At 42.2% G+C, this 27995-nt stretch overlaps 1 protein-coding gene across 2 annotated transcripts in view; it reads left to right on the top strand.

Moving 5' to 3' along the window:
• Window positions 1–27995, top strand: part of Map3k5 (mitogen-activated protein kinase kinase kinase 5) — a 208121-nt gene that overhangs the window by 70756 nt on the left and 109370 nt on the right. For both annotated transcript variants that reach the window (XM_048424974.3, XM_048424975.3), the window contains exons 3-7: window positions 5726–5749; window positions 10527–10720; window positions 12201–12369; window positions 13410–13516; window positions 16664–16834. In XM_048424974.3, coding sequence (XP_048280931.1) covers window positions 5726–5749; window positions 10527–10720; window positions 12201–12369; window positions 13410–13516; window positions 16664–16834 — 665 coding nt within the window. The remainder of the gene's footprint in view (window positions 1–5725; window positions 5750–10526; window positions 10721–12200; window positions 12370–13409; window positions 13517–16663; window positions 16835–27995) is intronic.

Here is a 27995-nt window from a genome sequence, read left to right as displayed (position 1 = left end):
TAACTGGAAAGTGCTTTAGAGGTGGAAATTTCCCTAACAGATCGTTGTCTGTGGCAGTCTGTCTGTGTATTTATCCCCACACTGTTTTTGCTGGCTGTGGCGCATGCACATTGGCCCAACACACCTTCCCCTTGCCTGAGTACATTCATTATTTCCTCGCTGGCAACTGATCACCATCTCTCAAGGAAGTGACACTAGAAATCTCATGTGCACAAACCCAAATCTGTAAGAACATCCTTAAGTCAGCTCTTAAAATCCAGCTGCTTTTATACAGCAGAGCAGTTCTTTAAAATATTAAAAGTAGATTTACAGTGTGATCCTGCAGTCCTTCTATGGCTGTGTACACAAAAGAACTCAAAGCAAGACACGACAGAAATATTTGTGTGCCCGTGTTTCTGGGAAACATTGTTCGTGGTGGCAGAACAGTGGGAGTGACAGCAGATGTCTGTTGATGAAGGAATGGATGAACAAAGTGTATATACAAATGATGGGATATTAGTCAGCAATACAGGAGATCCTGCTGCGATGGGGTTGGCTTTCGATTGGTTACACGGTTGCTTCTTCAAACAGTTCTCTCCAGCTTGACCTGTGACCTTTTCTCTGCAGGTACAGAGGGAGCCAATTTCCTTTAAAACTTGTGTATGATGTTAGACATTAAATCTAGTTTTCTGATAACACACTTATGGGTCACTGAAGTAAATAGATGTTGTTGTGAAAGAGTTATGATATCCATACTCTACGTTTTGATATTTATGCTCGTTTGTAGTTCATTAGAACATCCGGATAATTTTTATTGCAAATACTTTTAAGTTTAAACTTAATTCTTTTCTGTATCACATAAAAACCACTCAGATTACAAAATGCTTTGAAACTTACAAAAATGCGCTTTTTTTTGCAATACTGTTTCCTTCTCTTAAAGCTTTATCTTGCTGGAATTTAGTTCAAAATTCAGTTATACTTGAAACTCAATTTTAATTTTTCCAAAGGCATAGAACACTTAGCTTACTAATGAATTTTCCCCAACACTTTAAATCTACCAACTTAGATGGTTGTACAAAGTACTCATTCATTAAAACTTCCTTAGAAGCCACTTAAAAATATGATGTTATGAAATCCTCTGGCAATTAGTGAATTGGAAGCACCGGCCGCCCTCCTTTAAACAGCACTGCTGTGGACCCTGGTGACAAACTCCTGCATGGTTCACCAGCTGCCATCTAGAATCAGCAGTTTGTAAACTGACGGCCGGACATCGTCCAGGTCCTACTGCTCATCCCATATACTTTCTATATCACAGGAAACCCCATACATGTACTGTATCACAGGATGAAGTCCTGCATCCCATACACTTACTGTGTCACAGGAAACCCTTTATCCTATACACTTCCTGTATTACAGGAATCCCTATATCCCACATACTTACTGTATCACAGAAGCCCTTCATCCCATATACTTACTGTATCACCGGAAACCCTATATCCCATATACTTACTGACAGCCCTGATGTAGGATTCCCCTCTGTATGCTGTGAATATGTTTTATTACCATTGGTTAATAAAGAAGCTACTTTGGCCTATGAGAAGGCAGAATAGACCAAGGCAGGAAATCCAAGCAGAGATGGAGGAGGAAAGAAGGCGGAGTCAGGGAGACACCATGTGGCTGTTGAAGGAGAAAGATGCCAGAACTTTACTGGTAAGCCACAGCCTCGTGGTGATATGTAAGATGTAAGAGCTAGCGAGAAATACGCCTGAGCCGTTGGTCAAACAGTGTTGTAATTAGTAACCTTTCTGTGTGATTATCTGTATTGTTAAAAAAAATGTTATAGGTGTAATGATTTTCTGTACGAAAAGTCACAAGACATAGGAAAACACTGGTAATTTCAAAGATGGAGGACCCAAATAGGATGCTGGGTTTAGCTGTCATGATGATCAGATTCCACAGAAAGGACCACTGTAGAATGAACGCACCTACAGCAGAGTTCTCCCACCAAGAAATACTGTTTAAATGTGAAAAAAATGATAGGAGAAAAAAGAGGAGGAGGGAGAGGAAAAGGAGGAAGCAAAAGAGGAGGAGGAAGAGGAGAAAAAAGGAAGAGGGGGAGGAAGAAGAGGTGGATGAAGAGGAGAAAGAAGAGAAAGAGAAAGAAGAGGATGAAGTAACAGCACTCCTCATATTGTTTTATCCATAACCATAAACAACATGGGTGCACAGTATCCCTAGATCTGATTGGCAGGAGTTAAGTTGTTTGCTTTGATGTGATGAGTACCTCATGTTACATATGGCTTTTAAGTACCTCGGGTAGCTCCACCAATTTCCGTCATTTAGTTTTAACCTATGATCCAGTGAGAGTGGCAAGTTAAGTACTCGCTCTCTGGATTAGACAGAAAAGATTTTCTTACGGTTAAGAAATTAGCCCAGAGGTACGGAATTTCGGACACACGCAGCTGGCGAGTGTCAGGGCGATGAGTCCTACCTTCTTTGACTCATCGTATTGGTCATAATTGATGACAGTGCTCGCATGGTGTGAAATGAAAGCAGAGGACACGTAAGAGCAGCTCTTCAGGGACACGGCATACTGGCTCCAGCCAGCAGAGGCTGCGGTCATGTTCCACAGAGGCGTTGGCTCATCAGGCCTTCCTAGCACCTCCCTCCATGCTCCTCCATTTCCGTGCCTGGTGTGCAATGGAACAGTGGCTCCTGTTCTAGGGAAGCGAGGACGTACCGCCGTGTATTCAACAGATTTCTAAGTGATGGACATTTAAGGTGCTCCTGCCTCTGCCGTTGCACTGTACACTGTTCCAAAATCGCTCAGCATAAAGACTTTTGGAGGGCGGGGCTCAGTTGGTAGTGTGGTTGCCCAGTGTGCAAGAAGCCCTAGCACTGGCAAACCCTGGGTGTGGTAAGCACACTCCAGAAGAAGAGGCAGGAAGGTCAGGAGTTCAAGGCCATTCTTGCCTACATGGTGAATTTGAGACCAGTTTGGGTTACACTGGGATTCTGTCTAAAAAACAGAGAAACAAGCTGCATTTGACCACTAAATGGTTACAGAACGTACTTCCTTGTTCTGCTGTTCAAAGTCTTTTATACTAAGGTAATACTTTTACCTAAGATAACACTCTCTTCTTATTTCTGGGTCAAAATGAACCTTCTGCTTTAGCTCAATGATTATATTACAGGTCTTTGTCAAATGTTTCTTTAATTCTTTCTTCTATGTATAGTCCCAAATGAAGTGTCTTCCTTGGTTCCCAAGGGTAGCCTTTATTGATTCTTGCATGAGCCCCTGCTTTCCATCTGTTGCAGCCAGATTACCCACCCACTCACGTATTGCCTCTGTGGTTTGCTGTGTTCTTCACAGCTCAGCTTCTGACCCACCTTCTTAGCTGACCTCCAGTTCGTTAAGAATATCTTCTCAGGGCCGGAGAGATAGCTCAGTGGTTAAGAGCACTGACTGCTCTTCCAGAGGACCTGGATTCAATTCCCAGCAACCACGTGGCAGCTCACAACTGTCTGTATCTCCAGTTCCAGGGGATATGACAACCATCACCCAGACATACATGCAGGCAAACACCAAACGTAAAAATAAGAATAAATCATTAAAAAAAGGATATCTTCTCTGAGAAACCATAGCCTATGCCATTTGTATCTTTCTTCTGCCTTTTAGCATGTGTGAGTCCTTTTATGATTGTTACCTCTCTTATTGCTGTGATAAAATAACTAACAAGAAACAAATTGTGGGGGAAGCGATTTATTTTAGCTTCTGATTCGAGGGACAGTATATCATTGCTGAAGTTCATGGTAGGAGTGTGAGCTACCTCCTCACAACAGTGAGTACAGAGATGGGTAAAAAAATAGATACATAGGTAGGTAGAGATAGGTAGATGGATGGATGGGGAGAGAGAGAGAGAGAGAGAGAGAGAGAGAGAGAGAGAGAGAGAGAGAGAGAGAGAGAGCAGACAGAGGAAGAATGGAATATAACCCCAGAGACTCACCTTCCAGTGACAAGCTTCTTCCATCTAGTCCCTACCTCCTCAAGCATCCGTTCTCAACCAGTGACCCCTCTTATGGGGAAGAGCTGTCAAATGACCCTTTCACAGGGGTTGCATATCAGATATCCTGCGTATCAGGCATTTGCATTACAATTCAGAACAGCAGCAAAATTATAGCTACAGAGTAGCAACAAAAATAATTTTATGGTTGGGGGTCACCATAGCCTAAGGATTTGTATTAAAGGGTCACAGCAGTAGGAAGGTTGGGGGTCACCATAGCATAAGGATTTGTATTAAAGGGTCACAGCAGTAGGAAGGTTGAGAACCCCTGCCCTGCAGGTTTCACAGCCTCCTGAAACAGTGCCACTCCCAAGGACCAAGTGTCCACATGAGCTGGTGTGGGGGGGGGCATTTCACACTCATTTAAAATGTAAACAAGTCTATTTGTTTGTTAACTCCATAGCCCAGGATGGCTCGGAACTTGCTATGTATCCCAGTCTGGTCTAAAATGTGCAACCAGCCTCCTTAACCAGCGTATTGTGAGTCTGGCTTGCAAGTGCTTTGTACCAACAAGATGGTGAGGTATTGAAGGACATCATTGCGCGCGCGCACACACACACACACACACACACACACACACACACACACCCTGCTCAACACTGTCCAGTACAATTTCCTGTTCGATCATTTTTTCTCTTCTGCTGTTCTAAAATATGCAAAAAAAAAAAAAACCTTACATACTGCTGAATCCTGAAGCTCTTTGTGGCTACCCTTGGCCCCCTGTGTCGATTTAGCACCCAGAAGCTGGCCACTCGGCTAGGCTCTGTCTCTGCTCTCACCTTGCTGGGTCTGCCTGCTCTCCTGAGCCAGATGGACTCTCCAGAAAGACTCCGCAAATGCCTTCCATTTCCTGTTTCCATGACAACACCCATCCCATCTTTCCTCATATGCAGTCCCATTTTCTATTGTCCAAAGCGTGCCTTCCTCACCAGCAGTGAGGCTAGTGTACCACAGTCTTGCCCAGTTTCTCTCCCCAGTGCCTCTAGTTATTATGATGCCTAGAGACAATAGGAATGGACGTGGCTGCCTTTTAATGCGAGCTCTGGTGGGGAAGCTGCGCGTCTAAATTATCTCCAGGAGCTCACTCATTGCAACCTAGAAGACGGGGATATCGTCCGTGTGGTGTAGTTATCCCATTATGTGTCTCACTGAAAAGCATCTAAATTACACTTACTTTTGTTGTCGTCCTTGTTATCAATGTGTGAGGCTGCCGTTGGCCTAAATACCCTTTATTATTTCCAGCTACCCGGCATGATGTGCTCTGTCCGTTCCCCGCTGTGAGAGAGACGGTACTTAGGGAAATCAAACATTTTGATACTTTTCCCAAGGAGCTCCTGCCTAATTAGGTTATTCTCTACATATGCTTTCTCCAGAAGTAAGTTTTAGGTTATCCTATTTGGGAATTTGTACATGCTGTCTGTAACATGTTATTAAACTGAGGATGACACTTTTGTGTTCTCTTATCTCCCCTAGAGAGATAATAGATTGTCAGTTTCTCATATGCAGAAGCTTAAATATATAATTTCTGACTGAAAATATCAGTACCTTTCCAATGTTTTTCTGACATTTCTCATCACGAATATAAATGGTAACACAAATTTACCTGTATACAGTAGTTCAGTAAGAGTCACTGGTTTTTTGCTATACATTTGCTAAGGTTTTTTTTTTCTTTTATTTTTCAGGAAATTATTTGCCAGAAGAATACTGTGAGTATTTTGCCTAATTTTCTAAAAATATGTAATGTAAGTCTTTTCTTTCCCATGAATTAATCTGTTGTTTTTTAAATCCTCACAGCTGATCGATTTTATTTCTTATAGTTCTTTCTAGAACTTCTCATATATTGATATAAGCACAATTGTGTTCTCTAGCCCATCATAGTGAAATATTTACAATGGGAAACTGCACTAATACCTGCTCCTTGTATATATAATTATGTTTCAGGAAAGACTTTCACAGTACATTCAGTGTATTGGAATTACAGTTGGTAGTAACAGGCATATAACAAAACAACAATATATATGTGTATGTTATTCATATATCAGTACACATGGATATATACATATAGGCATATGTTTATATGTTATATATGATCTATCAATATATAAAACACATATTGTTTGTTTTTCTATTTGTCACGTACCTTCTATGTTGAGACAGTCACATTCTTAGGTTAGCTATTTTTTTTTCCCCTAGTGCTGGGAACTGAACCCATGGACATGTACGTAGTAGGCAAGCGTTCTACCACTGAGCTGCCTCTTCACACAGAATTAAATTAACATGAAAAGGCATGGAGCATTTAAACTTTAAAATTTAAAAAGGCTGCAAGAAAAATGTACTATTCCACAGCAGAAACGGGAATGGCCTTGTGGGCTGATGAATGTGTGTTTCATCTTAGGGAGTAAGGAAGTGTTTAAGAACTCTAAAACAGATATGCACCTACAATTTAGAATGAAAATAATATATGATTTAAGACTGCACGTGATTTCACAGGAGATGATGGGATTAGCATTGCAATTGGTAGTTTTTCTTTGGGTCAGACAATTGAAAACATCGGGTTAAGATTTCACCTCGAGGAAGACGCATTGCAGCGTGGATAATGTGGCCACTGTAAAATCTTATCCTTCACATCTCAGCAGGAAATGGGCATTTACCACTCCATGCTTCGACGCAGTGAAGCACATTTTACTCAGTAGGTATCAGTTCAGCGTGAACTGTACGCCAGGCCCTGTGCCCTCCCTAGGAGACTCACACCAGTGGCTGAAAATGAAAACAATCAGAGGCAGGTGGATCGCTGTGAGTTCGAGGCCAGCCTGGTCTACAGATTCTAGTACGTCCAGGGCTACACAGAAACCCTAATTTAGAGAGGGAGGGAGGGAGGGAGGGAGGGAGGGAGGGAGAGAGAGAGAGAGAGAGAGAGAGAGAGAGAGAGGGAGGGAGGGAGGGAGGGAGGGAGGGACGGAAGAAGGGAGGGACGGAGGGACGGAGGGCACATGTTCAGTCATATTTGTAAGTGTTGTATGTGATGGAAAACGTGGGAGTGCCAGAGTTTAGCTGTGTAAGAAGACAAGTAAACATTTTAGGAAATTAGGGCAACATGACATGCTGCAGAGATGGTGGCCATTATTTTTTTTATTTATTCATTTATTTATAAAAATTTCCACTTCATTCCCGCCTCCCAATACCCTCCCATTCCCCCCACTCCCTCTCCTCCTCCCTCTCCAGTCTTAAGAGCAGCCAGGGTTTCCTGCCCTGTGGGAAGTTCAAGCTCTTCCCCCCTCCCTCCAGGTCTAGAAAGGTGAGCATCCAAACAGACCAGGATCCCAGAAAGCCAGTACATGCAGACAAAACAAGACCCAGTGCCATTGTCAATGTCTTCTCAGTCAGCCCCCATGTCAGCCCCATTCAGAGAGTCCGGTTTGATCACATGCTCGGTGGCCATTATTATATCAAGGTTCACCGAAGAGTCAGCATTCCCTGAGCTTGAAGGGCAGGAAGGATAAGAGGAGTGTATACCTTGTGAGCAAGCTGCCCATTGATTTAGGTTCTGCTGTGATCCAGGGACAAGGGTGTCCTTTAAAGGACTTGACTTGTGCACACTTCCTTCAGCGTGTTTGAATACTGTGACGTTTCCTCCCAGATGTGAGACTCCTTTTCCACACACACTTACGTCCCTTCATCTGGTTCTTAAAGATTGAAAAGCAACATCAACACTGCTAATTTTTAAAACAACAAAGATATAATTTGTTAAAGTAAGACTAGTTTTGGTGGCTTTTCTATGCTTTGGGTAAGAGAAATGACAGGTTTTAGATTTGAGCATCAGTATTTCACACACACACACACACACACACACACACACACACACACACACACACACCACGTGTAAAAATGCATCATGTTGCTTCCTTGCTCCTCTTTCCTGCTCCGGCAGTGACTTGAGTCAGAGGGTTAAGTTGGGTGACTGTGCTCTGAGATCCCGATACCATCATAGAAGGACAGTTTAGTCTTTCTGGTTGGACTCCCCATCACTCGATTTAAATCAAGGACCACTTGATTTAAAACTCAGATCTCCACCTCTGGAAGTCCTTCTCCTACTCTGACCGACAGACTCATTGCTGCCTCTCTGCTGCTATCCGGGTGTTTCAGAGCATAACAGGCTTCATAAATAATCAAATCTGGCCTTACAAGCAGTTGGTACTTCTCATGCTTGCAGCGACCTGTCACTTAGATCTTTCAGGTCCCTGGGAAGGTGCTGTTGACTGGGAGAACAAGTCTACCACCCTGTGAAGGTCACATGAGGAGGTTTCCCCCACCCCCGGCAGCAGCCACATGCCCTACATTGAAAGCGTTTGGGCTAAAATCTTAACTGTACCAATACTAGGAGCTGGAGCTAAGACTGACTGTGCGCCACCCTACCTGTAAAAATGGAGCCAGGAACCTCTTTTCCTCGTGTCATAGTCACGCAGGCACTGAGGTGGTGGTGACAGTGGGCCCATGCTTGTCTTATTCCATGCAAGTACTAAGTTAATGTTTGCCAGGTAGGGCAGGATGGAAGAACACACTCTCCATGTACTCGTGAGGCTGGGGCTCCTATCCTCTAGGAGTGATAACAGAGTTTGTCACATGTCCAGCCTACTGCTCAGCGCTCTGCGTGGGCTTTTCTTCATGGGTTTTCTCTTAGAGGTCCCTGACATTTCATCCAGCTATATCAAATAATACTGTGGTCCGTGTTTACATTCCCATCATGCACCGTTGTTCCCTGGTGGAAAATTTTGCCTTCATTCCCAGTCTCTGGATCTAAGAAATCCATGCTCTTTAAAAGTGAGCATCCCAGCCCAGCCCACTACCAGTTTCAATCTCCTGGAGGTCTTGCCATGGTTGAGCTGGAGATAGGGTTCTGTGTGGGGTTTGTTACTGGAAGTTCCTCAGAAAACTGCGTGCTCATCAGTGAGTCTGGACCTGCAGACTGAAGTCTTACTTTCTATTGACGTGACCATTCTTTGCAGGAAGTCACATTTGAGTTAGCTCTGGCTCCTCCTCCTCCTTCCTGTATATAGGTGACTGCTCCCCTGACCCAGCTGATTCTTCATGTAGGTGTGGAGCACATGCTATGCTCTCTCCATTGCTGTTACTCCGATCTGGTTGTGGCGCCCAGCCTTCTGCCTCCTTCCCTTAAGTCTGGTCTCTTTTCAGTCCATCCTGTTGTCTACCCAGAATGCCAGAGTGCACAGCCACTGTTACTGTCTTCCCTGCCCTGGATTCTCTGTAGATTTCTTCACTGCTCAGAATACATAGTTTAAAATCTTTTGCTTAGCCCTTGCCCTTCCTTAGGCCCTAAACTGCAGTGAGATTTGCTGACCTGGATTGTACAATCCAGTTCCCTTTGTCATCTTCCCAATAGTGTTTTCCTTGGCACAAATGTCCCCGCATTTGGCATAATCTGGAAAGTGCTAGGTTAGTCAGCCCAGGTCTCAGTGAGTGAAGGGAAAAGGCACTGGCTGAAGCTAGCAAGGGGGAGGATGTGCAGGGGTCAGGCACCTGGGGACAACAGTATAAACATCACCTCACAGGCCCTCTGGCGGGCTTCCTGGAGCTGTAGGGACCCACGTGATGTAGGTATTAAAGGCTGGCTGGGAACCATGTAGAGAGAGGCTGGTGGGTAGTCAGCATAGGGGGGATAGTAGGCAGGGGAGACAGTGAAGACCAATTGCAGACTCAGCCTGGTGTAAGGGGCATGGACCTCAGTGTTAGCAGAGAAGAGGGGACAGTCAAATCTGAGGTTTACTATTGGAAGAACTAGCTAGGGCTGTGACAGTCTCAGATTTCAGTGAGTGGGAGGCAGTGCAGTGTGTGTCTGGAGGAAAGCAGCTGTATTCTGGCCTTCCTCTCTGCACCACCTTCCCAGGGAAGCCTGTTCACCATAGCTCTCAGGATTTTGTTCTCTTGATGTTGTGTTTGACTGAATTTTTGATTCCCTGAAGGATGGAAGTTGTGCTTAAATTATTCTTGCTTTAACATGTGTCCTAGTAACTATGCATACATTTATTTATTTATTTATTTATTTATTTATTTATTTGGTTTTTCAAGACAGGGTTTCTCTGTAGCTTTAGGAACCTGTCCTGGAACTAGTTCTTATAGACCAGGCTGGCCTCAAACTCACAGAGATCCACCTGCCTCTGCCTCCCAAGTGCTGGGATTAAAGGTGTGCACCACCACCACCCAGCAAGTACATACATATTTAATGGTTGATAAAGGATACTTTATCATGTGTAAGTCCTAATTATACTGAAGTAAGCAATTAAAGAAACTGGAAAAATTTTATTTTCATGGATCATAAATAAGAAACGAATCCTTTCTGTTTCCCGTTGCACTCAGCGTTATTATTTAAAGTAGTAATTTTAGTCCCTGAAATGTGGCCTGGCACTTTCTTGTCAGTGTGGTGTCCCTAGACAAGCTCCCTACCGCCTCGTGTCCCTGTCTCCACAGATGTGCACTGGGAACTACACCTTCGTCCCTTACATGGTGACGCCACATAACAAGGTCTACTGCTGTGACAGCAGCTTCATGAAGGGCCTGACGGAGCTCATGCAGCCCAACTTCGAGCTCTTGCTGGGGCCCATCTGCCTGCCTCTCGTCGACCGTTTTGTTCAGCTTCTGAAGGTGGCGCAGGCGAGTTCCAGGTAACGCGGTGCTCACACTGGGTGATGACCGTGCAGCGTTAGTCTGCCTCGTGTCTCTGTGTATCTTGTCACATGTTCCGAGTTAACAGACAGGAAACCATGCGCAGCATCCTCTTGGTGGAAAAAAGAATAGGTGTGGTTTTAGTTCCTAAGTTAAATCTCATTCACTTGGTTCATAAACAATTTGGCTCGAAATTGTTTTATAGTAAAGACATAACAATAGATAGATAGATAGATAGATAGATAGATAGATAGATAGATGATAGATGAATAGATAGATGATAGATAGATAGATAGATAGATAGACAGATGATAGATGGATAGATAGATGATAGATACATAGATAGATAGATAGATGATAGATGGATAGATGATAGATAGATGATAGATGGATAGATAGATGATAGATAGGTGATAGATGATAGATGGATAGATAGATGATAGATGGATAGATAGATGATAGACAGATAGATGATAGATGGATAGATAGATAGATAGATAGATAGATAGGTGATAGATGAATAGATGATAGATAGATACATAGGTAGACAGATGATAGATGGATAGATAGATGATAGATAGATAGATGATAGATGAATAGATAGATGATAGATAGATAGATAGATAGATAGATAGATAGATAGATAGATAGATGGATGATAGATGATAGATGGATAGATAGATAGATAGATAGACAGACAGACAGACAGACAGAAGACAGATAGGCAGGCAGACAGATGAGGAGAGAGAGATAATCTGTTATGATTATCCATCAGAACAAATGTCCAGGGACTTTTAGTGTAAGGGTCAGAACTCTGTAAAAACTTGCTGGAAACATAGTTTAGTTACGAATAATCTTCTGGCCAGTGATTTAGCTCAGCAGGTACTCACTGCCAATCCCGACAACCTGAGCTCAGTTGCCGGAGCTCGGATGGTGGAGGAGGGTGACTCTAATCGCCACACCTATGACATGGCAAACACAGATGCACACCTATGGGTAATAGGTAGAAAATGGAAAATAATTTTCTTGAGACAGTGTACCTCTGACTGGCCTGGACCTTTCTATGCAGTCTCAGACTCGTGTGCCACCGTGCCTAGCAAATATAATTTTTTTTAAAAAAAAGAAGAATCAGCGGTTTCTGTTAGTGGATAACGATACTGGACCAGAAAGCAAAGTTGTATTATATTCAAATCATAGGCATATCTAATTTATTTGAGATAATTTTCATTCCGAATAGCAAGATGAAAAATAAGGTTTGGACAGTTTTTGAAATATGGCAGAAGTTAAGAAGAAATACATGGCCTCCCACCTCCCAAATTTCTTAATAATGCCAAATATGCTAGATGTTCCTTTGGTACATATTAATGAGCTAAAAACTACTTATGGACAAATATTATATTTTTCCCTATAAAAAATTACTGTTTCTCACTGAATTGTTTTCTAGAGTTAAACTCTTTGAAATGTGTGGTTTTTCACCAGCCAGTACTTCCGGGAATCCATACTCAATGATATCAGGAAAGCTCGCAACCTATTCACTGGTAAAGAATTGGCGGCGGAATTGGCAAGGATCCGGCAGCGAGTGGACAATATCGAAGTTTTGACGGCAGACATCGTCATCAACCTGTTGCTTTCCTACCGAGATATCCAGGTGAGGAAGATGCTCAAAGTGTCTCTTGGGTAGCATGCTGGGGGAGGAAGGGATGCTGGTGTTGGATTTCAGCCAGCTGATAGGTAATCCACGTTGCCGCGTGGAGCCGACTGATAACTTTCCACCGTGTGATTTCATGATGCGTGGAAGAGACTCCCACATGGGAACTACTGGGGATTATGACATACTCATATTTACTCCCCAGTTGCTCAGATACCCAGCTCATGGAGGCTCGGTTCTCTGCTGTGAGCCTCGGGCACACCTGTCAGTCAGCCAATGAGAGCTTTGTTCTGGCAAACAGCAGACATTCCTACTGCTTTCTGAATGTATCTTTCACTGCCTGAAATTATGCTACTGAAAATTGACAGTTCCAGGAACAAGACAGATGCAACTGATTCTCTGTAAAATAGCGATAGATCCTGTAACACGACACACCGAGACACTGTATCATCTCTATTGCTATCTCCTAGATATTTTTAAGATCTGGAAAGTAGGGTAAAATCTCTCAGAGAAGGATGTGCTGTCAGCATTGTGGTTTGAAATCCAGATAACTCCAGGTTTCTCATTTCTGTATTTGGCCTCTCGACCCCATGTGAAACTTCACCCATGAGAGAGGCTCAGTACTTGGTGAACTGTGGCAGCCCGGAGCCTCTGGCTAGAGGAACTCCCTCACAGGAGATGAAATCATTTTGCTACTTTAACCAGAAGTTCAGTCCATAGCTCCCTGGCCCTTAAAGTAACTGATGGAACCCTGCAGACCGGAAGTCTGGCTGTGTGAAAAGAGCCAGTCATGTTTCTGTGGTTTGTTTGTTTTGTTTCTTTGGGTTTTGTCAGATACCGTAACTGTATTTTTTCATGCTTAAATCCGTGTAATAGGAATGTCTTAGGAGAAACACAGCAGTTGCTTCTTGGGTTTTCAAAGGTCTCAGCAGATTCTAACATTGCGTTTAATCCCTTTCTCATCTTCAGATGCTTGGCTGTCAGAGGCATTTGGAAGTTTCTCTTAATGGTTTAATTCCGTGCTGTTCTTTTGCTGACAGGACTACGACTCTATTGTGAAGCTGGTAGAGACGCTAGAGAAGCTGCCGACCTTCGATTTGGCCTCGCATCACCATGTGAAGTTTCATTACGCATTTGCCCTGAACAGGTGAGATACTCCCTCCTGGGGTGGACTGACGTGATGGCTGTACGCTTTACAGGGTCCACTTCCCCGCAGCTTCCAGCTAGAATGGTGTACTATATCTCCTTTAGCCACGTGACATACTAAAGGCATACCTTCTGATTTCTGTTTGTGTTTGGGGGCCAGGGTTTCACTGTATCTCTCAGACTGACCTTGAGCTTTTGGTCCTCCTACTTTTATTTTTTGAGTACTGGTATTACCAGCCTATAAGACCATGCCTCTTCCAACTCTCTCTCTCTCTCTCTCTCTCTCTGTGTGTGTGTGTGTGTGTGTGTGTGTGTGTGTGTCTTTTTTCTCTCTCTGTGTTACTAAAAACCTCTTGTGCTATTTGTAGATTTCAATTTGTATCATTATTTTCTCTGACAAAGTTTGTGTTTGCTATTTATACTCTTATTCAGTATCTTACCAATATGACACTACTTTTAAGCAAATATATTTATCCTTAACATTGGTTAGGAATTGGTTTTAAAACCTTTTAAAGGACCCCAAATCCAAGAATGTTTAAGTCCTTATATAATGGAATGGTATTTCATGTGACATAGACACATCCTCTATATATTTAAAACCATTTTTAGATAACTGTGATATCTAACACAATATGATGCTATGTACCTGTTTGTTATTTTGTACTATTCAGGGAAAAAATTCTCTGCATGTTCTGTATAGACATTTCCCCAAATATTTTCAGTGCATATTTTTGAACTCAGGACTGAGAACTTACAGACACATGGGTGATGTGGGAGAATTGTCTGTATTCTGTCAATCATATTTTAATAAAACGCTGATTGGCCAGGCAGGTAGTATAGGTGGGAAAACCAGACAGGAAGTAGAGGTGATGCAATGAGAACAGGAGAATTCTGGGAAGCAGGGAGGTTCCTCTGCCATTCCTGTGCAGACCACCGAAGAGGCAGCATGTAACCTGCCCAGCTGAAAAAGGTACTGAGCTGTGTGGCTAACATAGATAAGGATAATGGGGTAATATATGTTATAAGAGCTAATAAGTAGCCAGAGCTAAGGGCCAATCAGCTTTATAACTTATAGAGATCTCTGTGTGATTGGTTTTCTCTTTTTTTGGCATGCCGGCTGAGGGGTACCTGGCGGGACAGATACCCCAACAAGCCGGCCCCCTTGTTACACCTGGGACTGCCTCAACATGGTCCTTCACACAGTGACTGACTGAAGTATGTGGATGGTTGTGAGGAAGTGACTGTCCTCCGCCAGAGACAGGTTTCCTCAGAACTGCTGTGAGCGCAGCGCTGAGCAAAACTCCACTGGTGACATTTTAAATGAAGAGCCCCTGAGTCCATCTGAGTCACTGTTGACAGAGCCCCTGTCTGTTCCCCCCGCCTGCTGTCTGCATCATTGCTCACCTCAGTCCAGAGGCCCAGCTAGACTCATCAAGGAGGGTCATCCCTGCTCTGACCACGCGTGGAACTAGAATCCTGAGTATCCAAAAGTTACTTAGCTATGCCATAGTTTTCTTTCATGGAGAGAAGGGTGGCTATGCATGGTGCTGCCAAAGAAAATGGTTAAAAGAAGGAGGGAGATGTAATTTATATTGAACCCACTGTGTGCCGGATAAGCCTTGATTTCCCTCGTTTTTCCAGCTGAGCCTACTGCAGCCTGGGAAGGTTGAGTAATTGTCGCTGAAGGTTCCCAGTAGACACATGCTGTTCTCTAGAAAGCCAGCATGATTCAGCCAGAATGTCGATGTTTCCTTCTTTACCCAACTCAACTGGAGAACTTGCCAGCATTACCAACAAGTGTAGAATAAAAGCCCTTTTTATCTTCCATTTTTTAAACACCCTTTACATCAGACACCTAAGACCTCCATAGCTTACCTACTCTACTTTCAATCACACCCCCTTTTTTTAAAGTAAAGTGTATTTTGTAACAAAGTGAGAAATATCCTATGAATCCCTTAGAATTTTTGCTCTATGTGTTTTTTTTGTCTCTCTTTCTAAAAGTAAAATCCAATGGAATGAAAAACTTATTTGTATAAAGCAATGTTCTAAATTCAAGGTGTTTTATACAGATGGTAAAAGGGATTTTGTGAACAAAGGATTTGAAATAGTGTTGAGAATCTGAGAATACATATGATGACTTTTATTTGATATGTATGATAATTTTATTTGAAATGTATCTTGTATACCATATAGCTTATTCATTTAAAAATGTCCTCTATCTTTGATTTTAGTATATTTATTGTGTTATATGTCATTCCTACAAGTTATGGAAGTTTTTCACCCTACGAGGAAACCTACCCATTAACAGACACCCTCTCCCCCACACCCCAGATCCTCTTGCCCCTGGTAACCATTAATTCCCCCTTCTATCTCTGTTGGTAGCTCTTTTAAATCTTTCACATGAATGGAATCATATTTATGATGGCCTTTTGTGACTTACTATTTTTATTAGCACAATATTTTCATTATTGAAGAAATGTAAAGTATGATCTTGAGAATTATCTGCACCTATTACTTAAAAACGAACTCCATGAACCTCAAGGCCAGTCTCTGTAACTCAGTGAGTTCCTGTCTCAAAATAAAAATAATATAAAAAAAGACTGGGGACATAGCTCAGTGGTAGAGTGCATGTCTAACATGCCTGAAGCCTCATGTTCAAGTCCAGTACCATACAAACTACATAAAGCAACTTTCTTAGATACTTGGCCACATGGAGGAACCAATCAGACCTTGGATGGATTTGAATTTGGGTATTATCTGTGAATTAATTTGCTCACTGTTTTTGAACAAAAGCCTTTGAAAAATGATGTCAAGAGTTTCTCTTTGAAGTAGTTGGTCACAGGGGTCACCTTTAATACTCCACAGACTTGGACCTGCTCCTAGGTGACTGTGAGATTAGGATTCTGGATGGGTAGGTCTCTCATGTTGATCAGAGAAGCAACTGCTAAGAGCTCCCTGACAGACCCAGTGGACATGCATTAGGATAAGAAAGCTGAAGGCAAGGTCCATAGAGGAATCTGAGAATCTAAGTGTTTTTATTCTGCCAAACTTTACTGATGTGAATCAATACATAAAATAGAATTTTTAAAAGGCAATTGGTCTATAATTGCTTTTGTGATCTCTGTGGAAACCTTATTCTCTACTTTAGGAGAAATCTGCCTGGAGACAGAGCCAAAGCTCTTGACATCATGATCCCTATGGTACAGAGCGAAGGGCAAGTTGCTTCAGATATGTATTGCCTTGTTGGCCGAATCTACAAAGATATGTTTTTGGATTCCAACTTCACTGACACTGAAAGCAGGGACCATGGAGCATCCTGGTAAGACTGAAGGATGGGACCTCTCCACCCACTCCCAGAGTCCATGGTACTCACAACTGTGTGCAGGTGACGGGGCAAAAGCATTTCCTTCTGTCCTTTGGATTCAAACTTAAGTGCATAATTTTTATAAAATTGACTTAACATGGAAGGATAAGTTTGCATAAATTAGTTGGAGAGAGTTTAAAATGTAATTTGATTTGAAGTGTATGCTACGAAAAGCAGAATACCAGTTTGTAAGAAGAATACTGAAAAGCACCCAGAGACTTGAAGGAGTAGAGAAGGCGTGCAAGTATGTGGGTAGGCAAACTTAATATTTTAAGGATTTTAATTGTTCCAGCAGGGTTTATCATGTGATTTGATTTCTAAAGTTTATTTAAAAGAATAAAGGGCCAAGAAAATAGGCAAAGCAATTTTGGAGAACAGATGGAGGGATTTGCTCTATCAGACAATAAAGCTCACTATAAAGCTAAAATAATGAGATCGTAGTGCAGCTGTAGTCTGGGTAGATGAAACACTGGAACAGAATGGTTTATATCCACGAGACTAGATTTATAACAGGGTATGGGAAGGTAATAAGCCAGAGGAAGAAATGACTCTTCAACAGTAGTACTAGGAAATGTATTTATCTCTCCAGGAAAGCAAATAAAGTTGCCTCTCTATTTTATTTTCTACCTTACTTTATTTTACTTTTTTCTGGCAGTAGAGAAGGATCAAACCCAGGGCCTTACATATGCTAGGCAAGCCTAAGTGACAACCCAGCCCAGGACCTCTTTCTTAAGCTCTGTGCATAAATTTAATTCTCAGTGAATTAAAAGATACCAAAAAAAAATGTGCTAAGGAAAATACTTTTAGCATAAAATCTGTAAATTATGCTTATAACTTTGGGTTAGGAATCAATTTCTTAAAGAAGGCTTCAAAATACTAAACAAACAAGCAAGGAAATCCCTAAACACGAGCAGAAAGGGAAAGTTTTGAAGGTCTGACTGTCTTAATGTGTGCCGCTGCTCCTTAGAGTTATGGCTTTGGGGAGGGACTGGGTGGCTTCTGTTCTGCTGATCTTCTTGCTGATGACCGTTATAACTGTTGGGGAAAGTTAGAAAGCAGTTATGTGTGACCAGAGAGCCAGAACCTCGAGAGCTTTGTTAACTGACCCTTCCCCCATAACCCTCTCTGGACTACACGGCACGGGACAGTTGGAACTCAAACAGAAAAAAAAAAACCACAATCTTAATGGCCTAGGAATTGATGTTTGGTGGCCAGAGTGCTGAGAAGTAACCCTTGAGTACTGAACGTGCCATAGAGGGAGGAGAGTCAGAATTTGCATGTGAACTCCCTGGCTGAACTTTGGATGCCTGTGCACAAAGTGAAACTGAAGGAGCTTCCGAGTAACGTGGTAGCTGGAAAGTGACAGCGCTGCACAGATGTGTCAGCAGCTGCTGGCTGCAGCAGGGACAGAGGTTTGAGTTTGCAGTCACTGGGTTAGAAAATCTCAAAGTCTCAATTGACACTCTAAAACGTCAAGCCTTAGGATGGAGGGAGTACAGTAATTTAAGATTATCCCAGAGCTGGGCGAATATAACTAAAACCTAGCCTCCGTATGCTAAGAAACATCAACAATACTTTATTTGCCTCTCATAACCTATGGTGATTTGAGTGAGAATAGCCCCCATAGGCTTCTGTGTTTGAATGCTTAGTTACCAGGAGAGGAACTGTTTGAGAAGGATTAGGAGGTGTGGCCTTGTTAGAGTAGATGAGGTCGTGTTGGAGGAAGTACATCACTGAGGGTATGCTTTGAAGTTTCCAAAGCCTACACCAGGCTTTGCATGCATGTTCTCTCTCTCTGTCTCTCTGTCCCTCCTTCCCTCCCTCCCTTCCTTTTTATTCTTATCTCTCCCTGTTTCTGCCTGCTGTCTATGGATCAGTATATAAAGCTCTCGGCTATTGGTCTAACACCATGGCTGTCTGCTTTCTGCCATGGTGATCACGGACTAAATCTCTAAGATTCTAAGCAAGCCCCCAGTTAAATGCCTTCTTTTTGTAAGACTTGCCTTGGTCGTGGTATTTCTTCACAGCACTAAAACAGTAACTAAGACAGAAGTTGGAACCAGGGACTAGGGTATTGCTGACCATATTGTTGTTGGAGGGATGTGAATTGGGGACTTGGGACTAGAAAAGTGGCTGAATGCTTTAAGGGGGAACTTAATGAGCCGTCCTAGTAGGAGCATGGAAGACTATACAGGCCCGGTTTCAGAGAGGATCCATATTAGCAGCTAACCTAGAGACTACTCTTGTGATATTTTGGCAAAGAATAGCTTTTTCCCCCTTGTTCTAAAAGTATACCTGAGGCTAAATTCAAGAGTTTTTAGATTATTGTCGTTGACAGAGACAATGTCAAGACAGTCTAGTATTGACTGTCATGTAGTTATGATCACTCTTATGCAGATCCACCATGGAAAGGAACAAGTGAGGCAAAGAGAAATACAAAATGTACAGTTTGAGGAGAAAAAGAGCACCAGGAAATGTAACGCTGGGGCCAAATCTTGTGTTCAAGGAGATGAACAGATCAAAGAAAAGCCTGATGCTAAATGGGAGAAAGGGAGTGATGACCTCAGGGCAAGACCCCATCCACCTAATTCTGCAACCTGTGAAAGGAAAAGGTCTGACGGATTTCCTAGGCTTAATCAAAGGAAGGCTTATATAAATATGTTCAAGGAGTGGGGCAGGTTCCTGCTCTAGCAAGCAGAATTTGGCATCTTTGGCCATGTTATTTTGGCTTTAGAGTCAAGGAGGATGCAAGAATAAAAGGGTTGTGAACTTCTTCCACCGGTTAAGGAAAGCCACTGAAGTCAGATGTGCGTCAGGGGAGTCCCTGCATGGATGCCTGGAGAGGCTTTTGCATAAAGCTGTGAAGGTAAAGCCTGGATTGTGTTGGAGATCCCAATGTATTGGAGATGCCAGATCCCTGGGATACCTGCCAAGGAAAGCTGCTGACGGGATATGGAGCCATCCCAAAAAGAGAAATGTGTCGCAGTCAAAAAAGCTGGAGTGAGATGAGGAGAGTCATCTAATATAGAGTTTGGAATTTACCCTGCTGGGTTTCATCTTGCTTTGGTCCAGCATTTCGTCACTATGTTCCATTTACTCCCTGTAGTAATGGTAACGTATATTCTATGCCATTGTGTGTTAGAAGTAGGCCATTCGCCCTTTGATTTTGATTTTACAGTGGGTTACAGTTAAGAGGCTGCCTTGATTCTCAGAAGAGACTTTGGTCTTTTTGAACAGTGTTGATACTATGGGGACTCTTGAAGCTAAACTAAATGGATTTTTGCATTATGATTTGGCTCCAAGCCTATGGGGCCAGTGAGTCTGTGTCCCCCATAGACTCATATACTTAAATGCTTAATCACATTTCTTAATGTTTGAGAAAGATGAGAAGGATTGGGTGTGGCCTTGTTTGAGGAAGTCTATCACTGGGAGTGGGTTTTGTTGTTTTAAAAGCCCATACGAGGCCCAGTAGGCCCTGCCTCCAGCTGCCCTGCTGCTATATATGGATCAGTATGCAAAGCTCTCAACAATTGCTCCAGCACAGTGCCTGTCGGCTCCCCTTCATGATGATCATGCACTAACCTGTAAACAAGCCCCAATTAAATGCTTTCTTTTATAAGAGTTGCCTTGGTCACAATGTCTCTTCACAGCAAGGGAACCATGACTAAGACATAACCAGACTCCTAAGAAAAAAGAGAATCCAGACTCTGCAACATATTCACTGTATCTATTTCTCCATGAAAAGTTACTGAAGATGTGAGGAAAGAGAAAAGTATGATCCATGATCAAAAGAAAAGCCAGGCATAGAAACACATCCATGGGGTTGATCATGGTGGTGGATACATGCCCATAATCCCAACACTCACATCCTTCTTCTTCGGTGTCTGGACAGGACTGGGGAGGAATGGGCTTTCTCCTTCCCAGAATTCTTCTGTTCTCATTGACCCACGTCTACTTCCTGTCTGGTTGTCCTGCCTATACTTCCTGCCTGGCTACTGGCCAATCAGCATTTATTTAAGACATGATTGGCAGAATACAGAATTGTCCTGCACCATTCAGTGGGTCCTAATTGATAGCCCATAACACGTTGTTAATATGGGACGCTGAAATACTCACATTTAAAGTGTATGCCGTCCTACTAGCTTAGAGGAAGACCTTAAACACAGCAATGGCTTGAAAGCCAAACATAAAACTAATGGGACAGTGGTTTCCTAGATCCTTCGCAGGAAGCTGTGGTTTGAAATTTTGAGTTTGTACTCAAATGATTCCTACAACACAAAGAGTTTTGTTGTATCTCTTGACCAAATTTTTTCCCTCTCCTATAAAAAGGAGTGACATAATTCTGCAGCATATTTATTATTGTGAGATTTACATGTTAAAATATTCATCACGGTAGGGGGATTAGAAGCTGTTGTTTGAGGAGTTTTGTGCCCAGAATGAATGCTTGACTGTGGTAGCAATAGTGTGCTAATAATGATCCCAAACACGTGGTTTTCATGGTCTCTGAATTCAAACGCATTAGTCACAGGAACAGTTGAAGTATTTCTTTCCTCTTTTGAAAACAGGACTTCGAACTCCTGAGAGGTAAGTCAAGGTTGTCTTACGTTTACTTAAGGAAAGCAGAGATTTTTCTGTCTTCTTTTGGTTTGGTTTCAGTTTTGCCGGTTCCTTTTTCATGTTTCTTGTTTAGCCCAAGATCAGCTGTCTTTGTGATCAAGGTCTTGAGGACCAGCCAACAAATGTCTTTGTTCTTACGATTTCATTCTAAGCTACGTCTGAGTTTTCTAGTAAGAGTAGGAACAGCTGCTAAGAGTTAGTAGACTCAATGGGAGACCTTAGGAATTCATCATGTGTCTTGTATCGATTCATTTAGTAATGGGAAAATGTCACTTCACCAGGGAGCCTGCCCATAACTTACCTTGAGAGCTGTCATATTCATTTATCTTCCTAGACACTAAGACTAGCCCCGTCTTAAATGGATTTATTTTTTAATGCTTGTACACTGTTTAGCTGTTGCATTTTCTTACTGTTTCGATCCATCTTGAAGGGCATGCCCTTTTCTTGCTAGCACGGACCCATGCCTCGCTTTCTTTCGCTTTCTTTCGGTTAGAGCTGAGAATGAAAGCTGCCTCACTGGGGTGCCGACATTAAAGGACACTGCTGAGTTTACCGAGTACCTCTTCAGATGTGTCCGGCAGCACACCTGCCCTGGGGCTTCCATCCCAACCTCCTGTCTCCACTGACCTTCTTTCTTGAGTCATAATCGTCTCTGTCTTTGCTCGTCCACTGCAGGTGCAGGGGTAAAAAAAATGCAGTGTCATAGCAAGCAATCAGCCTCTCAAGCCTTGAGTCAGAACTTGAATCATTTCGTGTTTGTTTGGAGAAACTGTGATCCATGCTCCATAGAAAGTTTAAGGACAAGAGCTTTGACTCAACAGAGAAGGCCCCCCAGGCAGTTGTGGCAACAGTGATTCATAGCGCCCTTTCCTACAAGTCCATTTTAAATATTGTTAATAAACCCAGTGTTCCTGCCTCATGGTGGAAGGTGAAAGTTCCATCCTTCTCTGTGCATATCACCTGATGCAAGTTGAGCTGTGCATGGCATCCTCCTACTGCCCTAGGGACACTCCAGTGCACAGCTGATTTCTGAGGGTTTTAGTTGGGGGTTCAGAATGTAAAAATACAAAATCAGGAAAAAAATGATATTTTTGTTTTCTTTCAATTTTCTGCAATGTGATTTGTCATTACATTGGACTTTGTTTTTTGAACATGATGCGACCCAAAGGGTAAGGTTGGAATGAATCCATATATTCCTTCCTGTGGTGACTGAAGCACTAAAAAAGCAAAGATTGTTTCAAGTGTTTTTCATGGTCATTGGCTCAGTTATTGAGTTCATTGAAGCCCTGGGGGTGGGCTGGAATCATGTTACTACATTCATGTCTTGGCATTCATGGGGAATTAGATGTAAGACACCTAAGGATCAAAATCCATGGGAACTCAAGTTCTTAGCTGCAATGCTGTGGTAATTGTGTATAACTAACGCAAGCGGTCCTTCCATATACCTGATTTGTCTACACTACTTATAAGAAATAAGGACAGATCACCACGCCAGAGAGGTACCATGCCTCCTTTAAGACCTTATCTATAAAGAAAGAGCTGAAATGGTCACACTTAGTTCTTCTGTGGCACAACCAGCCTAGAATACTGGTTTGTGTCTTTGAGCATATATCTGCACTCTCTGTTTGGGATTTCATCTAATTCACTCTCACTGGATGACATAGCTATAGGACTGATAACTTTTGAAGAACTTGTGTTGCCATGGTTTGTGTTTCTTATTTAACTATTGGGATTTATGCATCTGGCATTAATCTTTGTTTGATATATATATATATATTTTATCAGCTATATTCTTTCCAGTGAAGTTGTCCTGCTTAAGTGGGATTGGGATGTGGTAGATTTGCGAGTGAAGTTCAGAAAATAATTTCTTAGACCAGAAGCCCTGGGTGACTGGTCTAAGCATTTTGCTATTTCTTGAGTAGGAACAACCGCAGCTATCTTCTATAACCATAATGCAATTGTTGTACTAGCCAATTTATAACAGCGGCCTCTTTGACGTCAATAATTGTTAGAGGATCAAAACACTCAACCTTTTGTTTTCATTATCTCGTGGCAAAGGGGCAAAGAGACCAGAATATTTTGACAAAGGCACACTATGAAAGTTACTTCTACGCTGATCTTGGAAATATAAATTGACAGAATCTTTCTGAGATGCAGTTGGCATTGTGAGTATAGAGCTCTGAAATAATTCATGTTCTTTGATGCAGTTCTGTCATTTGGAACCTATCCTAAAGACAGAGCAGATGCCAAACAAAGATTTACTTACAGTGGCATCCACTACAGTGAATTTGTGATAACAAGAAATAAGAAACCTAAATGCTAACAAAAAGGAATTGTTTAAAATGAAGGATAGCATCCCAATAAAATGGAATGCTATTCATTCAAAGTTGTGGGTCTATTTTCTGTGTGTGTGTGTGTGTGTGTGTGTGTTGTTTGTTTTGATGGTGGTGATACAAAATATACCTTAAAAGAAATTTACCACTCTAACCAGTTTTGAGAATACAGTTCACCAGCATCCAGTACATTCATACTGTTGTGTCTTTTCAGCCCTGCCTGTTCACAGACCTCTGTTGTAAGAAGACTGCTTGTTTGTTCCCAGCTGCTCAGCTCCAAAATAATCACATGGAAAACATATTATTTGCAATACTGTTTGGCCAATAGCTTAAGTGTATTTCTGGCTAACTCTTATATCCTAAACTAACCCATCTCCATTAATCTGTGTATCACCACACCACGTGACTGTAGCTTACCGGCAAAGTTTCAGCATGTCTGACTCTGGTGGCGGCTCCATGGCTTCTCCCTGACTCCACCTTCTTTCTCCCAGCGTTCAGTTTAGTTTTCCCCGCCTACCTCTGTTCTACCTTGCTATAGGTTCAAAGCAGTTCCTTTATTCATTTACCAATAAAAGTAACACACAGACAGAAGGACTTCCCACACCAGACCTCTCTCCATCTTCTAAAACTGAATTTCTGCACCCTTTAAATAGCTTCCACTCCTCCCTAATCTGAGTCCCTGGGAATCACGATTCTACTTCCTGTTTCTGTGAAGCTATTGGAGGTACCTCATATTTGCTTTGTGATTATGATAACTGACTTAGCATAATATTTACAAAGTTTATGCATGTGATAGCCTATGCCAGCATTTCTTCCCTTTTAAGGCTGACTCCTACATAGCTCTCTCTCTCTCTCTCTCTCTCTCTCTCTCTCTCTCTCTCTCTCTAGATATATATATATGTATATATATATATATATATGCCACATTTTGTCCCTCCGTCTCCAAACATGTTGGGGCTCCTATCTTTTGCACATTGTAAACAATGCTGCTGTGAATATTGATATACAGATATCTCCCCAGAGATCTCAATTTCAGTTCTTTTGGATGTGCATGCTCAGAAGAAGAAAATTGTAACTTTAGAAAAATGTTTCTGGTGACATTTATCATGACATATCAAATTACAAAGCAGATTATAAAACAGCATGGTTTTTCTCTTTTCAGGAAAAAAAAAAGATTTTGTATAAATGAATGAAAGAAGCACTGTTGGGGACTTTTAAAATTCTTCCTCTGAAATTTCTGTTGTGAGGAAGGAGTGTATAAGTAGTTGGAAGTAGAGAGAGGGCCGTCCCCTGGTCGCCAGGTCACGGTGGCAGGGGAGGCGACACTCATTTCCTACGCATGCCGTCCTGCTTTGCCTTGAAAATTTCATGGGTGATAATTTCAGGGGTCTCTAGAGGCAGGAAAGAGCGTGAGATTCTAATCTCATGACCCAGGTGTCACCAGCAGAATCACAGCTATTATGTCACGAAGGAAGAGAAGGGGCAGCGAAGTGGAACCTGAGTCCAGTTCCTCCTGGCTGGGATGCAGGCACTCTCCAGCTGGCAATAAGCAAGTCAAGAACACTTGCTTGTACTCAATGGGTATTGTCCATCTCAACCAAGATGCCAGCGTGCATGGGGTCTTTTTTATGAGAACACTGCTCACTTTACAGGTGGTGCTAATCAGAGGACATTTTCAAATTCTGTTACCTTGAGAGCATGAATGAGAAGTGATTTGTTTTAAATGTAATTATGATACAACTGCATTTAGATGCAAAATATCGCTTCTCAAATGTAATACTGAACTGAACCTATTACAACGTATTGGCTCCCTTTCAACAAATATTTAATACTAAAACATAAAGAGTGACAGGAATGGAAGTAACTTTATGCTATTATTCAAATATTGTTGGAATTCTCTTCCCATGTGAATGGTAAGGTCCCCGCCCCCAGATGAAGTTGCCTTGATTTGATTTCTGTTCCTGTGATTTCATGTGACCAAAAGCGGCCTTGAGAAGCAAAGGGTCCATCATTGAGGGAAGCCGACTTAGGAAGTCAAGGGTGAAACCCGAAGTGGGAACTGAAGGAAGCAGAACACAGAGGGATGTTGCTCCCTGGCTGGCTCTCCCAGCCCTGCTCAGCTTGCTTTCTCACCAGCCTAGGCCCACCTGCCTAGGGATGGTGCCTCCCAGAGTGGGCTGGGTCCTCTGCATCAGTTAGCCATTACAGAAAAGCCCCATGGACATCCATCTCCACAGGCCCATCTGGTCTAGGCAGTTCTTTAGTTGAGGGTCCCTCTTCTTAGGTCATCGAGTTTGTGACATGCTGACAGCTGATGCTGTGGCGGAAGTTTCCTCTACTTTAACATTACTCTTGGCTCATTTTAGTTCTTTCTTAATAATTTTTTACTACTTACCACTGTATATTTCTGTACATAGAGGTGTACTCATTTATCCTTCTCCTAATTAGATTGTAAATATTTGAGCAATGTAAAACTTCTTCTTTGGTGTATTTTGTGGGTATATTTTAGTAGTATTGCTGTAGCAACGTTTTCTTAAATGTTAGTTTTCAGCCTCATAGAACTGATTAACTGTATATGTTGAGACAATGTGTTTTCCTAGAAGATATTAATGTCATTAGAAGATATAACTTTTATCCTTAAGAAAAGCAATTCTCTCTGATTTTGTGCATTTTATGTTTTTCTGTCCAACTTGCCTCGGTTTTACTTTGTGAAATAAAAGAAACAAAGGAGGTGTCCCTGACTATAGAGTGCTCGCCACATAAGCATGAGGACCTAACTTCAGTTCCCTCCTGAAAACCAGACACAGTGGCAATCAGGAGGTAAACACAGGCGGTTTCCTTCTGTTCAGCCATACTAGCTCAGTCAGTGAGCCTCACGTCCAGCGAGATACCCTGTCTCATAACGTCTTAAGGGACACCTGTCATTGACTTCGGGACGCAACATGTGCATGCACAGGCATATACCAAAAAAAAAAATGAGATGAAAAGCAACTAAAATAATTTTTAAAATACAGACCGAGGGTAGAGAGTGCTAGGAACGAAGGCTCAGGCTTTGGAATCCAGCAGAGCAAGGTCAAGTAGGAACTTGACCACTTCTACACTGCAGGACTTGCTCCAGTTTCCTTATTGTTGGGAACGCCCCCTGGGCTCAAACAGTTGTCAGTGCTCTAAATCCCGGACCCCAAGTGTCACTACCTAGTAAGAACTCAATAATCAGAGGCTGCTACTTTTGTAACCTCTCTTAGTAGTTTGGTGTTCACCACAGATTTCTCTGGTAGACCACATCACAGGAGCTGTTATAGTAGTTAGTATTAATAGCGTTCTCCGTAGGAAGACCAGCTCCAACAGCTCCTAGCTCAGGCTCCTAGGTTTGGTGCATGTCTTCGTGGATGTGCATTCCAAACTCCAGGACTCTTCTGTGGTTGTGATGCTAGCATTTTTTCCTGGCCATTCCTCCAGTGGCTGGCTGCTCCTTTAGGTTGAGTCTCAGAGGGAGAGCAGAGTGGATGACAGAAATCTGGCGCTGGCGTGAGTTTGGACTGTCAAGAAGTTTGCTGCCACAGTTTGCTTGCTTTAAAATGACTCGGCTTCAGCTGAAATCATTTCATTATTTGGGCATCTATGTGTACTTTTTACCAAGTGCGACTCTTGAAATAAACGCAAACTCAGTGGGTCTCAAAAAGAATGAAGGTTTGAAAGGGAATTGTAGGGAGGGTGGGCTCACAAGGATGGGAAGGAGGCTGGAGGTAGTTTTTCAGGATGTAAGAAAACTAGAGGGGATGGGATTATAGTTGTTAAATCACTTTATAAGTATATGAAATTGTCAAATTTATTAAAATTTTAAAAGTAACATATATATACATATTATACATATATAATATGTATAGAGAAAATTTATATCGGGGAACAAGGAAATACAAAAATACAAATGCTCACAATAGTGATCTACATGTTTATATGACTGGTATTTCTAATCAATAAACTTTTTAGTAATGAGAATCATATACATATTGTTTAGAAGAAGCTAAACCTTCCCTAGCTATACATTCACTTCCTGTTAAAGGTGTTATACAGGGAAATAAATTCTTTATTAATAATGTCCTCAATATATGTATTAGATAATAAATTCCAACAATATTAAACTGTGGCACAAGGAGGGTGATGTG

Source organism: Myodes glareolus, chromosome 1 (genome assembly GCF_982192425.1).
Source record: "Myodes glareolus chromosome 1, mMyoGla1.1, whole genome shotgun sequence".
Lineage (NCBI taxonomy): Eukaryota > Metazoa > Chordata > Mammalia > Rodentia > Cricetidae > Myodes > Myodes glareolus.
This window is presented reverse-complemented; position numbering and strand designations above follow the sequence as displayed.